Raw genomic sequence first — 15,802 nt, forward strand, 5'->3', positions numbered from 1 at the left:
ACGCACAACCTTAGAGTTTCGAGGCGAACGCTTGAGCCACTAGGCTACTCATACGTTTAATAACGTATAAATACGTGAAAGTTGAAATAACCAACCTTTGATATTCCAGAAAATGTTCAATATTATACGAATTCATAGAATTAAGATATGAGAAATAAATATTATTCTAAGAATGTTACAGAATCAACGGTAAGAAATAAAATCCGATCTATGTCTTCTAAATTGTTATTTCCTTAAAGAAAATAGTTATAAAAATTTATATTAAAGCTTTAATCAATAATTGAGAGTGGTACATTTGTTGTTGATGAATCATCTTCAACCAAATGAATTCTTCGCCTTGTTAAAATCTTTGTGTCATCCAACGATGACGGTAGTTCCGAGTCTTTTGTTTCGGGTAAAAAATAACACAGTACAGTACCAATTAAAGCAAGCACACCAAATACAAGTCCTGATGCTGTCTCTGGTAATAAATTTATCAATGGAGCTGATATCTGTCCGATTCTTGACAAAACAGATAAAAAACCAAGCACCGAGTTCCTTATTGATGTTGGAAAAAGCTCAACACCATACAGAAAAACAATTATGAATGATGTAAAAAAGAAACAGTTACAAATACAAGCTAAAATAACTCTTAAAATGGTTAGCTTTAACGGAACACATACAACTAGAATCATAAAAAAGCCTGAGAAGAATATTGTTATCATTAAAAATGTTCGTCTATTCAACCAATGTAATAGAAAAATTGAGGATAATGTACCAGGCAGTAATAACATTCCAGATATTGCTACGTTTATGTGGATGTTACCACTCATTTTACCAATGTATTGTGACACTCCATAGTAGCCCATACCGCAGAGAAAGTATATTACAGACATACAGCCAAGATTAATAGTAAGCTGTTTGTGCTTAAATATATGCCAGAACTTTATTTGCGTTTTAGCTGTATCACTGCGATGCGATAAATATTGCTCGATCTCTTCCCGTACATTCTCACAGGGTCTTCCATTTCTGCAAATGTAAGGATTAATCTTTTTTATAGCACAAATTTAGCCTATTTTTACATGACAACTCTTAAATAAACCTTATTATAATTGACCAAATAGATCTTGAGATAGAAAGAAGAGTATTGTCTTTTATTGACATAACCTTTACACATTTATAGAAAAAACTTTTTTTTAAATGTGTAAACTTTTTAAAGTTATGTAACTTTAATCCGGTTAAAAAGTTATTTCTTTAGAAAGAAGAGTGTCTTGCGCTTGTAAGAGATTTTGGTCCCTTAAGGAAGTACTAAAATTATAGACTTCCCAATGATAGCTAAGAAAATGTTGTTCTACATGTGTATCCTAACATGTGTGACATACGGCTGCTAGACTTGGGCTTTATCTCAGAAACATCTTCTAAAGTTGATAACACGCCAAAGAGGAATATAAAGAAGCATGGTGGATGTGACACTGAGACATTGAAAAAGAGCAGAAGAGATCAGCGGCCAAAGTCGAGGACATTATAAAGAACATAAGGCAATAGAAATGGCGCTGGACCGGGCACATGACGAGAGATAGCAGATTGAAATGGACAAAAATAATTACATATTGGCAACCACGCGATGGAAAAAGGAAAAGAGGAAGACAGAGCAAGAGATGGGCAGAAGATATAAAGAGAATAGGGGGCACAACTTTGCCAAGAAGAGCTAACATCAGAAAAAATTGAACCTGCTGGAAAAGGCCTATGTGTCACATAGTTATGTGTAAAACGGGTCAAGTGATGTATTACATTAAGTTTTATTTGTGTTAGAATTAAGTTGTGGTGTCAGCAATAAAGGCTTGATAATAATAAATGATTTGTTAGATAATTCGTTTCTTAGTTAACTTCGCACTTACATTTTCCCGATTTTTTCCATAACTGCAACAGCTCGATCCACCTTATAGTTGTCCATCAACCATTTCGGTGATTCCATTACCAACCACCAAGAACACAAGAAAAAGAGGACGGGTATGGATATGGCTAGTTGGAAATCGTCAAAATCGCGGAACAGATAAGAAATTCCAGGTAACGTTATGTGGCTGACGTTTGAAGGGATGTGAAATAATGCGGTAATCACTTCTCTATGTGTTAGGTTGCAGTATTCTATGCATAGGACAAATGCGGTTATGATTGCTCCACCACAACCAATCCCTTCCAAACTACGTATGAATGAGAAAACTGCGATCGTTGGCATAAAGCTTAGAAGACATCCTGATACTGCTAATATTAAACAGGAGATATTGAACATTGAAAGACGTCCGAATCTGAAATTTATTTAGAATTATTTTAATTCGTATAAATTCCCGTAATGCATACCTTACTGCATCTGATTCATTGAGTAGTTTTTTAATAGCAAGAAGATTGTCTAAACAATAGTTCTTTCCTCGATAATCGAACTGAAATCCTCCAATTAAACCATGGAGGCAACATGTTTTGTAAAAACAAGCTTAACAGGTATTAGATTCTAATAAATAATCTCTATATGTATATATAAAATTCTCGTGTCACAATGTTTGTTCCCATACTCATCCGAAACGGCTCGACCGATTCTTATGACATTTTTAATGAATATTCAGCAAGTCTGAGAATCGGCTACTATCTATCTTTATCTTTCAAATCCCTAAGTGATAAGGGATGTCCATCCCAAATTTTATTTTTATTTTTTTATAATACAGCATACAAAAATACATACAACCCAATTTCCAATTTTTATTGAACAATAAAATGTGTCAGCTAATTTTTTATAAAATAAAGCATTACTTTGTCCTCTCCAATACAATCAAGTTAGTATAAATGTGTACCTGTCAGACAAAAATCCAAAAACCAATGCTCCAATTAGAAGGCCAACAAAATTCATGCTATGCGAGAAACTTATCCACCAAGAATTTTCACAGTGAATTCCAAATTTCGTTTGCATCGTCTCTTGAAACACGCTCCTGTCCCACAAAGGCTCTCGGCACGGGCACAAATTCTTGCTCACATTCCCATTGCAAGTGAAATCAATTGGTGGGGATAAGAAAATAAGGTTCAATACGTGCCAGAAGATGGGTATCTTACTTGAAAATATTAGAAGAAATAAGAAGTAATGATAGCGTGTAATCTCATTAAATTGTTTTTCGATTGGATTGTGAAATTTCGGATGCTTTATTTTCGCCATTTTCGAGTAATCAAGTGGGTCACGATTTCAATTGCCTTTGTCGAATTAACGAGGATATTTCCTTCTAATTGTAACAATATAAATGTATATTATAAGAGTAATGGTAGACTGGGTGCATGACTGTCAACACTGGTGGTAACTGGTCGTTCTAGAATTCGTGTATGTGGTGATGTTAGTTATTTCGACTATGTTTTTGCGTGTTGTTCCCACGAGAATTTAAGTGCGTGCTCCTATTTCACCATACCGCCTGTAGATAGAGGACAAGTCTTTGTTTTTTTTTTTAATTTATGTTATTATTATTAATTACTTAATATGTCATGTGGAACATGGTGTAATGGTTGCAGCTCCTTACAAACGTTGTGTAAAAAAAATGGCGATTAAAAAGAGTGGCGGAGAGTTTATTGCCAGTTCTTCTCTTCCGTTCTACGCCCTTGATTTAAGAACTGGCAGTAAATGTAAAATAAGAAGCATTAATATGTATTTCTTTACTGACGAGTCATAAGTGTACATTATGTTACCTATATGATTAAATGATTTTTTACTTTACGTTACTTTACTGAGGCCGTAACGAGTAAAGTAAAGTAAAAACTGGCTATGCAGTAAAGGATTTATCTAACGCAAAAAGTGATTGTTGTAACAGATGCAAAACTATGTCTGCCCCACTACAAGCAAAAGACAATAAAAATTGTACAATAATATTTCGACATTCAAAAGGAAAGCTCTATTTTCCAAGTAAATTTCGTTGTTTTTCTCGATGCCGTCGAATCGTTACACCTAATGGACGTCTAAGTACATGTCAAACTTCTAATGGATCTAATTCGGCGCTGTGGTCAACAAAAAACATCCCGAAGAAACCTTTTAAACAGAAAGTTAATAGGAAAAAGTTATAAGCCTGTTATAATTTACAAAAGATAATACCGCTCAGTGATCAAAGGCCTGTTTTTTAATAAATGTGTTTATTTTTTGTACGAAATTATCGGATCGTGATTAAAAATGCCGAAATTTATTTTGAGGCCCAGAATCGTAAAGCTCAATCGGATGTATTTCAGGTTATCATTAGCATCGTTAGTATTAGGGGTCGAAGGTGTACTATACAAAATAAATTACTTATTTACATATATATAAAAAAATACAACTCGTTGCAATTATATGTTAACTATTTTAAACATATAAACCGACTTTTAATCTTAAATTTTGCATTAAACTAGGTTCAAAGATACTTTATTTCTCAAAGAATTACATTCACTTAGCGAGAAAATTTAGAGTAAGTTAGTTATGTACATCGTGTTATGAAATTATTTGAAAATACACTATATAAAATAAAGATATTCGTTTCTAACAATATGTACCATATTTGTTACAAAAGTGCAGGTAGGTTGCATCGATGTTACGACAGGCATTATGTGACAATGAATAGTAATAATTTCTAAGATGCTCGTTCGGTAACTAGTTAAACATTGTTTAATAAAAAAAATTTTTAGGTTTTTCTTTTAGATGTTATTTACAATCAAGTATTTTTAATTAGATTCAAGACGATCTAAAGAAGGAAATTAGTTCAGTGGCTTAAAGTGATTTTATTATATTTATATAATCGTAAATTTATATAAAAATGTAAGTTTGTGTTTAAAAAAATCGTAGGTACGATTATGTTCTTGTTCAGCCGTTATGTTACGTTATCCGTGAAGTGATGAATGAATAAACAAACATAAGCTTGCTGTTTAAAAATTGACGAACGATTCAAATTGCTTAGAATTAGCTAGCCTCTATATTATATATTAGATAGAAGTTTTTTCTGACTCGGCTATACAAAATGTGGATTGAAAAAATGAAATAAATATAAATATTTTACGCGATAATTTAATAGGTTTATGTCTAGTGTGAATATTTCGATGGTTGTTTCATATTTAAAGGTAACAAAAATATATCAAACAAATATTTATACATCCTTGAGGACATTATTAATCATATCTTTTTACAAAGACTCTTCCGGACAAAAGTATCTTCATACGCATGTGCTTATGGTTATTTAAATGTTGTATCGATAAATCATTCTTAATGATTTGATCTTGCGAGTCGCTATTAATCTTGTTCATATTACGCATTGTAAGGGTGAGTTTAGGATACAAAAACAAGCTGAGTTTATAGCTACTAGGAATGAGCCCTTATGTTAAATTGAAGATTTTACAACTTCTAGCAAACATATAATCGAACTAGCGGACCCCACAGTCATTGTCCTGAATGATATTTCAAGCAATTGGGATATTAAACAAAGTATGAAAGTACCGACTGCACCGCCATCTGCCGGGCTGATTTGTGAATCGAAACCACCCAAACGCATACAAAAAATATATTTTAAATCGGTCCACCCATTTAAGAGGAGTTCAGTGACATACACACGTATAGTAGAATTATATATACATATATGTAAGCTATCCTATCTTTTAAGTTAGATCAAACTGCACACGGTGTGCAAATTTGATCGAAATCGGTTAAGTAGTTTAGGAGTCCATCGCGGACAAACACGTGACACTAAAATTTTAGCGCTTGATAAATATTGTAATAATCATAGACCTACTAATAAAATCTATACATTTTTGAATCATTTAATGTATTCCTGGACTAATGTATAACCGCCTATAGATTTATGGTAGCTGTACACACTCGGCGAGACACCCCGAGACAGGCCGAGGGCGAGAGTGTACAGTAGAGCTCTCGTCTCGCCTCGCTTCCTCGCAGTCGGTCTCGCCTCTCTCGGTCGCCTGTCGGTTTTTTGCGCACGAGTCAAAGGGTCTCGCGAGTAAAACGAGAGCGACCTGTACACACTCGTTCAATCACTTGCTCGATGACTGTGGTTGTGACAGGACGTATCGCAAAATGTGGTCTAACGAACGCGAATTTTGGCTGGTATTGCTTCTCTCATAAGAGTATTCTTCTTAGTTATCAACGGAGCAACTTTTTGCAGTAAAAATTGAAAGTCGACTAAAGACATTCTTGATAAAATTATCAAATTGGCCAGAGGGTTCTGCCACTAGCTCTGCCAATTGATTTTCCATGGTGCTGCTGAAATAAAGTACAAAATAAATGAATGACATACAAAAGGTAAAACATACATACAAGTAGCAATTTACAATTTTGGATAATATTAAAACTTTATGAACCTAATTACCAATTTCTGTTGCGGTGCATAGTAACCATCCACCATCTTCTTCTTCGCCATGGCTTCGTAATTTTTTTTTAATGGTAAACGTGAAGAAAATTATAATAACTTATTGCACAAAGACAAACAGCAGCAGCGGTTTCCACGTCCATTATTAACGGTGTTTTAAATACAAATAACGTAACGAGTGTGTACAGGCTGCGCTCTTCTCTCGGTCCTCTCGGTCGAGACTCTCGGCGAGAGGCTCTCGCCGAGTGTGTACAGCCACCATAACATGTTTTTAATATTTCTCGCTAAGAGAACACAAAACATGCGTTCGAGCATTTTCAGACTGAGATTAATGGTGCACGAGTCAACGGATTGTGAACATGTTTAGCTTACTCAGCTAACAAGATAATTAGGTATAAAAACAGGTGAATACACGTGACTTTGTTTGTTGGTGTTTATTATACGATTATAGATTAATTTCATGTTATGGGGAACATGGTGTAATGGTTCCAGCTCCTTACAAACATTGTTGTTGGCGATTAAAAAGAGTGGCGGAGAGTTTATTGCCAGTTCTTCTCTTCCGTTCTACATCCTTGATTTGATATCTAGCAGAAAGAGAATGTAAAATTAGAAGCATTTAATATATATTTCTTTTTTGACGTTCATAAGTGTACTGTGTGTTACCTATATGAATAAATGATTTTAATTAAGCAGATTTCACGCGAAAATCATTCTATTTGCTTTATCAAACTTGTATGCTATGCAATTTTGTTATAAACTATACAACAAAGAAACAACTACCATACTGATCCGTATTCTTAAGCGAGTATGCTTGTGAACAAAATAGTCTAACTTTGACAGTTACACCATATGGCCATTCCCCAGCATCGACGGAATCATTTCGTGCGAGTTTTAAATATAGCGCGAAGAAATGTTTAAATAATCCGCTGAAAAATCTTCAACTAAAATCAAATTTTCGTCGCAGTTATAAATTACATCTACTAACTCAACAAAAACCCCACGAAATCCAGTTATTATTGCGGCCAAAAATATTTATTTATCTATTTCTTAGCAGTTTTAATAACAATTATTCTTATTTTTTATTTCTTTTATTTACTTTATATACTTTTACACACAATTCTTCCAAGACGTTTTTTACTTATACTGTTTACTTTTACTATTTTCTTCTACTATTATTATTACTTTTTTTTCTTTTTTGCGTCTGAGGCGCAAACTAACTGTTGTGGTGTCTGGCAGAATGACCAATGGAACACACTGTGATCCACAGCATAATGCTGAGCCAAGTTAGTAATAAATGTTATATCTATGTAATCTGTATAATTATATAGACAAGTAGTAGCTAATTCTATGTTACCCTTTGAGAAAATATTTTAGTCTAATATTTATACTGAGTTACCTAGATAGTCTAGATACACATTATCTTATTGTTATAACAACACAACTGTCAATATAAATCAATGATTATTAAAAGAGGTTATACTTTCTCCTTTTTTTCTATCGAATCCTATATATTTTGCAGAAAATTCATAGACAGAGTTTCAAATTACCTTAGCGACTGCATTTATGAGAATAATTTGAATAGCTGACATATTTTGTGAATCAAATTAATTGAGTGTTTTAATGGAATGGAACTCGGTATTGCGGTTAGCAAGCCCGGCTCGAATATTATGTTAGGGCACGAAGGAATTTCTCTGTCTTGACTATTTGTGGCATCTCCGGGCTGCGGTCAATAAGCTTGTGGGTAAAAATAAGTCAAAATATTGGAATCTTCATGATATCTAATTGAGTAATAAATTGAACACCATTAAGCTTTTATAGTTTTCGTTTTTGTTTGGAGATATTGGATCGATTCCCAGTGAAAAAATCATTTAGGATGAATATTGTCGGAGAACCAAGTTTTAAGATCGAAGTTAATGTTAGGATTTCCAGCTCATAAAATAAACAATAAAAACAACACAAATGTTCACTAAATACCATTCAGTAATATGAACATAATTAATACGTTATTTTATCATAAAGGAAACAGAGAAAACATACATTATAGAGAGAGATTCATGCATTAATTACACAGAACATAAGCCACCCTATATTTTAGTTTCGAACATTAATAGATTTTCATGTTATGTCTACATTTTGTACGTTGTCGAGGCTCATGAGTGCTGGATTTATATACCCTGCACACCGAAGCGGTTGATAAGAGGAAAGCCGGCGAAATTTACGCATCTATGCGCCTCGCCAGAATTGACTGGATTAATTTCTCCAGCCGCCGATTGATCTCAGTTTATGAAATTCGGAATTTAAAATGTTTATGAATAAAGGGTCAATGGGAGGAGACATGATTATGTATTCAATACATTCATAACCAAACTTGTTCATTAGTTGTCATGGTCCAATGATAGACAGTCAATGAATGAGTTTTATTTTCCATGTAGTACTCGTCAATGTCGTAGAAATTATCAACATTTATTCTCATAATAATGCATACAACATTCTATATTTGGAAACTGAATTACTTGCGTCCGCTTAGGAGTGCCCATATGTACTCTCCATGTGTGTGGTGCTTTACTCGCTCAGCAAAAAAGTTATGCAATACAGCGAGGAAATGCTGCCAGCGTTAAAGGTACACTACCATAAAGGTACACTGACCAAACTTTTTTTAAATTTGGTTTGTTTATTTATTAATTGTTAATTATTATTACTGTATAGGTTAAGATAAGATACTGATATTTTATTGTTATATTAAGGTATAATATAAACGAAGTAATTACATATTCTACAATTGAACACAAAAATGTTGGTCAACTTGCAGCTACGTTGCTAAAACTTACAGGTAATAACAAACGTAATGATTTGGTGCAAAAATAGGAGTATTATTTAAATAACAATAATTTGAATTTTACATTTTTTCGTCGAATTCAAGAGAGGGCAAAGAAAAAAATATTTGCTTCATTAAATACAGAACGACAATCAAACAACCAAGTATTTGCTGAACTTAAGAGATTGGCATCGTGCAGTTATTAAACGTAATAATAGTGTACAGATAGATGAGCGGGTAAGCTTTGTGAACTGTACAGGAAGTGGTGACCATTGTCCGAGTCGTAAGCTTTGTTGGACTTCCGCTATTCGATAGCGGCGTCATAAGTTAGAAGAGCTATAGTTTTACGTGCGACTCTTTGCGAATTTCTGTCCCAATTGTATACGATAGTTTGAAATTTGTTTTATGTATATTTTTTAGAACACCTTTAAAACAAAACATTAGGAAATAAGATAGTTTAAGTCTTACTATATTTAATCATAACGGTAATATAGGCAGCGCTGTAATTTATAAACATACACAAGACCAACATTAGGTTATAATGTCGAACAAATAAAGGTTTAAAGCATAAAAAAACAATTTTAAATACGATTCTTCCTTTTATTTGAGGCATTCTTTGCCGAGCTCCACAACTATGTGGAAACAACTACCCTTGTAGGTATTTAGATTCAATTCAAATTAGGGTTAATCAAGACAGGAGTGTACCAGTTCTTAAAAGGCCGTGCAGTGCAGACAGCCTTCTGGCATTGTGAGCAACCCGTTCTATAAAAACCTTAAGTAAGTTGGAAAAACTGTGTCTTATGAACGCAACATAAATTCGGGAATCGAGATCTAAGTCGATAGATCGGACGGACGGATTATAAAAATAACAGATTAAATTGAGCTGTTGAAACTGTCCTTAATACAAATTCCTTAAAAACTTATACTATTTAAAGCGAATATGTGTAAACTAAATCTGATCCCAGGATATTTTTTTTATATTAATATCTGCAAAATTTAATAAGGCTTTGATACGCTTCCATTTATTAGGTTTTACTGTTATTGGATAGAGGAAATTTTGTATTATTGACAATATGTTTCATTGTAGTTACATCGGTATGTCCATATGAAAAGCTTTTATTAAAGCTCCATTGGAGGACAGGCTTCATTCGATATGACAGTGTACTATAAATATATACAAAAATCGTTATAATACAAAAATACTTAATAAAGTGTATTTATTAGACTAGTAAATCCAACAAGTCCATCCCTACATTATTTCAAATACAAATAAAACAAATGATTTATTACATTAACGAAACAAAAAACATGCAAATACTTATGGCTGATCATTAAGTAGACTAGTAGTTTAAGCAATAAGTATGCTTGTGATGGAATATCACGCCCCAATTTGACATCAATAACTTAAAGTACAAAGAAAAATTCTACCTCGGACAAAGAATTAGTCTAGCGATTCGAAGGGGGAACGCTGCCAGTATCTTCGGAACCTTTCCCAAAGGGACCTCCTTTTAATAATATATTTTAAGGTTATTGTTTTTATTGTTCTTCTGTTTTGTGCATTTGTGTGTTAGAAATAAATTGTATTATATATAACAATTACAGTAACAGTAATTTATTTGCTACAATTCTTCCTTATTCCTTATAACACTTTATAAGGACAACGTATTCTTAGCTAAATTCTACATTTCTGGTTACTAAGACATCATTGTCTTGCAACTAAAACGATCAAAACAAACATTTAAAGCCACTTACTTTAAGAGGTGCAATTTATCATACGCGTATAGCTTAGGTCAAAGTCTATACAACACTGTTGCCATGAACTATTATTACATTACTGCTATACCCTCACATTATTGTCCTGACACTTCAATGGACGTCGATACGACAATCTGATACTGACAAGGTATTTTTAGACTAGCTAGTGGAGAAGCTAGAACATTGATGTTCTCAAAATAGCTGGGACTTTATATAATTAATGTGGAGGCTCCAAAAAGGCTATATAAATATTTGAGCTTAATTTTCCCAAATTACTTTTCACTATTTGTTTATTCTTGATTGGAAACCGCTTTTGAACAGATTTAAAAAAATACACTTAATTATCTTCAACAGATTAATATTAGGGATTTCAATTAAAATAGAATTTCCTGTTTGATGTAATTTGTAAACAAGGATTAATGACAGCCCCCGTACTATGATTGTCATAATTTCCTCGTCATGTCGCTATCTGTGGTGAAACGATCAGACCCTCTCGATGACGATTTCCGGATACGTGTTATGTGCTTTCTCGGTACGGAGGACTAGTTCATGAGCGGAGCGGGTGAAGGCCAAATCTAAAAGTTTAAGACTAACTTATAGAGTTATAACGTTTATTAGACTTTTTATTTATATTAGACTGTTACTGTTTCTTAACTTAATCAAGGCTAGGTAACAGTAGAACTTAACTTTAAAAAGCTACCTAATGAATAAATTATAACATGCGGTAATAAAATTTGATGCGATATATCTCATAACTCCAGGCTGGAGGCAATCCACAGTTGTGTTACTATGGATAATTATTTTCATGACAAAAAAATTGACGCAGACAATAGACATTGAAACGAAATCTTTTTTTAGAGAAGATTTACGTTCACTTGGCATATGTGAAAAGTTGAATAACCATTAAAAGCAAAATAAATAGCTGAATAATATTAGATAACAATTTTTTTTTATTAAAACCTAAACATAACAATCAAATATATTATAGTATATATTATCTTATATTACATTTTTCCAAAACTGAAACTCGTAATATAAAATCGCTGCGCTAGCTAACATGTTCAGAGCTTATTATTTCATTGTGATATCTACGGAAACTTAATATCCAACAGAGATTGAGGATCTATTAGGCCTGCGCAGGAATATTACTGGGGCAGTGGTTATATTGTAATGTTTGGGACAATTCGGGCCTTATTAGCATAAGGATTTATGGTACAAAGTAAAGAAATGACGGGTCGAATAAGGAAGGATTCTTGGTAAGCTTCCTGGAAACAAATGACGTTAGATTTCTTAGCTTTGACTTAAAACAACAATCCAGTGACGCTTACTTTTCTCTTGGGCCTCTTGAGAAAGTCCCTCAAGCTTCAGATAGTATCTGTTTCGTTAATTATTTTATAGGTAAGTAAGTGATCAGATATTAGAAGCGTTTTTTGTTTTTAAAACTTTTGAATTTATCTCATCTATTTATCTTCATTGTACAATCGTGCAAAACTGGGGTTTGAACGCACGACTTCAGTGTTAAGTGGCAAGCTTAATTACTAAAATATCTATACATGGGCTGTGGTGACGTGTATATACGAGATCTTTTGATTCTTATGGAAATTATTTTGACTATTGTGCACTGTAAACTCGTTTAAACATATTAAAGAATTGTTTTTCATATTAATAATTTTATGATGTAGGTACATATATCATTTTAAACTATTATTACTTTTTATTTTGTGAGTGTAAACTTATTAGATTTAAAATGTAATAAGTAATAAAATATTTTAATAAGCAAAAAAAAGGATTTTTACACATTGAAATGTACTGCATTATTGTAGCCTATAATTTATTGATGAGAGTAATAGTTTTGAGACGTACAAACTACGATAAACATACCATTTGCATTCACTATTGTGAATACGTTTAAATATATTAAAATACTGTTTTTCATATTAATAGTTTAATGATGAATGAGAATTTGGTACCTTTACTAATTAACGATATGTAGAAAATCGTAAAACTTTGTTACAAAATCGATTGATTTAATATTCATTGTACATATAAGCTCACCTATTCCTTATTTACTAAACAATATACCACAGTTTATGCATTCATAAATATTCTTATAAATCTAATCAGACTGTCTGTTTATTTTAACTAAATTAAAAGCGAAGTTAAGTCGCAAAAAACTAGATGATAAAAGATTTAAATTCAATCAAAAACTTCTAAAGATAAGGTCCCCTCCATAGTATGAAATAAATTAAAAATACAAATCAGTGGCGCTACAACCTCTTTAGGTCTGGGCCTCATATTTTTGAATCTGTTTCATGATAATTTTTCAATCTAATAGGCAAGTAGGTGATCAGCCTCCTGACACACACCGTCAACTTTTTGGGTCTAAGACATGTCGGTTTCCTCACGATGTTTTCCTTCACCGTTCGAGCGAATCTTAAATGCGCACATAGAAAGAAATTCCATTGGTGCACAGCCGGTGATCGAACCTACAACCTCAGGGATGAGAGTCATACGCTGAAGCCACTAGGCCAACACTGCTCTGCAGTAAATTAAAGAATCGATAAAATCACAGTTAATTGTGTCGCATACAACATGAGTGGCGTCAAGGCAGAATTCTATTTACCTAATAAATTATCTCGCGTCTCGTGCCAACCGGCTTTTTGCTAATCAACAAAAACAGTCACAAACGAAATAATAAACAGTGGAGCTGCATCTGCATTCGACGCGTAATTTATCAAAGCAAGGAACTTTGTTTCTCATCTATTTTCCATTCAGACCTAAGCTGCACTTTCTTAGCGGAGATGGGATGTTTTTATTTTATCTCGCACGTAATATTTTGTATTTCCACGACTTCCCGGAAGCTAGAGGATGTCCTTATATTATTTTCATTTGCGGGAAATTCATGTTTTAGATTTTATAAGTTTAGAGAGAAATATTATTTTACTAGGTAGTTCTTTGGTAAAATCCTCACTCAGACTATTTTATTGTTTTCATTATTACGATGTTCAACCTAAAACTTCTATAGTTGGTAATCACAAACCATAATTGTAAATTATTAAACAAACGACTATTCTTCCTCTACCTAGCAACACTGAACAATATGAGATTCTTTCAGAAAATATTTTTTTCACCTGATGTTAGGTTAGACTGTGGTATCGCAGTCGATGGAGTACCAGACGGCCCGAAAGTACGCTGGGAACGTTCGTAAGCGTCAATACATCAAAACATCTTTCAGAATTGGTATATGTGCTTAAAAAGTATTTCAGATCGCGAAGGCGTTCCCTGCTGCTTAAGTGGAGCTCACCAACTGTCCTTCGCCAGCAGTCCAACCAGAAGACCAATTCCGCATATAATTTCTGTACCTTACCATTTCCTCAGTTCTGCACCATAACTGGATATATAATATTTGGGCAATTATACTGTAAATAATATAATATATTACGTTCGATAATATTAAATAAGCTAATTGGTTGGTAAATAACTTTTACACATTTATAGAAACCACTTTTTTACCGGATTAAAGTTATGTATTATTATAAATTTACAATTATTTTACATAATTTTAAATTTTTCCGACGTTTCGCGTGCTTTAGCAGCGTGTGTGGTCAAGTGGTATTTTAAATTTATAATAATACTAGCTGATTCGGCAAACGTCGTTTTGCCATGTATATCATTTATAATAAAAAATAGGGGTTGATCGTAGAGGGGTGGTATGTATTTTTTAATGTTGTATCATAAAAAAATATTTTTCTTTATTTAATAATTTAAAAAAAAAATCATTTAGGGGTGGACTACCCTTAACATTTAGGGGATGAAAAATATATGTTGTCCGATTCTCAGACATACCCAATACGCACACAAAATTTCATGAGAATTGGTCACGCCGTTTCGGGAACGAGACACGAGAATTTTATAAGTATATTAGACATAACTTCAATCCGATAAAAAAGTGGTTCATAATATGTCTTAAATATTCCTTTTTTATAGTCATAGCTGTTGACCAACGCAAGCCAATTATATAAATTTCTACATATTTGAATAAACAAAAATTCAATTTGTGAAAAAAGTTGTTTCATAAACAATGTTTTCAATACTCGAAGGGATGGATCTAGCGTAAACAGAGTACCGTCTGCAAATATTTGCGATAACTATTGTATGTCGGTTCGATCGAGTGTCGATCGATTTTGACTGTTTGTTTTGCTGACGGTGTAGTTTACCAGTGCTTATCGTGTTAACGTCGAAATATACTAACATGGTGATTATGTTTACCTCTCTCTTGGCTTTAGAATTCGAAATGTGTAAAAATATTTTTACTTCACGGTTATATAACTTTCCTTGCTTTCACCATTGAAAATTAACATTTTTACCGGAGGCATATTATGTTCAAAACATTAAGTGCAAAGTACATTGGTGATTGCGTAGTTCAGGTGTATGAATATACAGTTTACAAGTGTTGATTTGATTTGAAAACTGGCAGTAAATGTAAAATTAGAAGCATTTAATGTATATTTATTTTTTGACGTTCAAAGGTGTACACTGTACATTGTGTTACCTATATGAATAAATGATTTTTTAATTTTGACGTTTACTTAAGAAAAGATTTAAATACTTATATCAAGAAAATTAAGAAATAAATTAAAATTAATTACAAGTTCTCCAATCTAGGGCACATAACGGACGAGAACCGAGAACTCTTCAAGTTTTTTGTTTTTATATCTTTAGTAGTCTGAATAAGTAGATTTATTTTGACAAAAACATTTCCCTTGGTCAGTGTTTTCCAGATAAAAAATGGCTGCGGAAACTACAATGCAACCTCCCATTTCTCATTCAGCAAATACCAGAATTATGAAAATACCAACGCAAAGCTGAGATGCAATTTGTTTAATAC

General features: G+C 32.9%; 1 protein-coding gene across 1 annotated transcript; it reads right to left on the bottom strand.

The window, feature by feature from the left end:
- Nucleotides 1-257: 257 nt before the first annotated feature.
- Nucleotides 258-3,178, bottom strand: LOC125059330 (solute carrier family 22 member 8-like). The gene is made up of 3 exons (XM_047663708.1): nt 2,823-3,178; nt 1,878-2,285; nt 258-1,008 (listed from the first exon to the last, which is right to left on the bottom strand). The coding sequence occupies exons 1-3, from the start codon at nt 3,176-3,178 to the stop codon at nt 270-272; spliced, it is 1,503 nt and encodes a 500-aa protein (XP_047519664.1). The 3' UTR covers nt 258-269.
- Between the last annotated feature and the right edge of the window lie 12,624 nt (nt 3,179-15,802).

Source organism: Pieris napi, chromosome 19 (genome assembly GCF_905475465.1).
Source record: "Pieris napi chromosome 19, ilPieNapi1.2, whole genome shotgun sequence".
Classification (NCBI taxonomy): Eukaryota; Metazoa; Arthropoda; class Insecta; order Lepidoptera; family Pieridae; genus Pieris; species Pieris napi.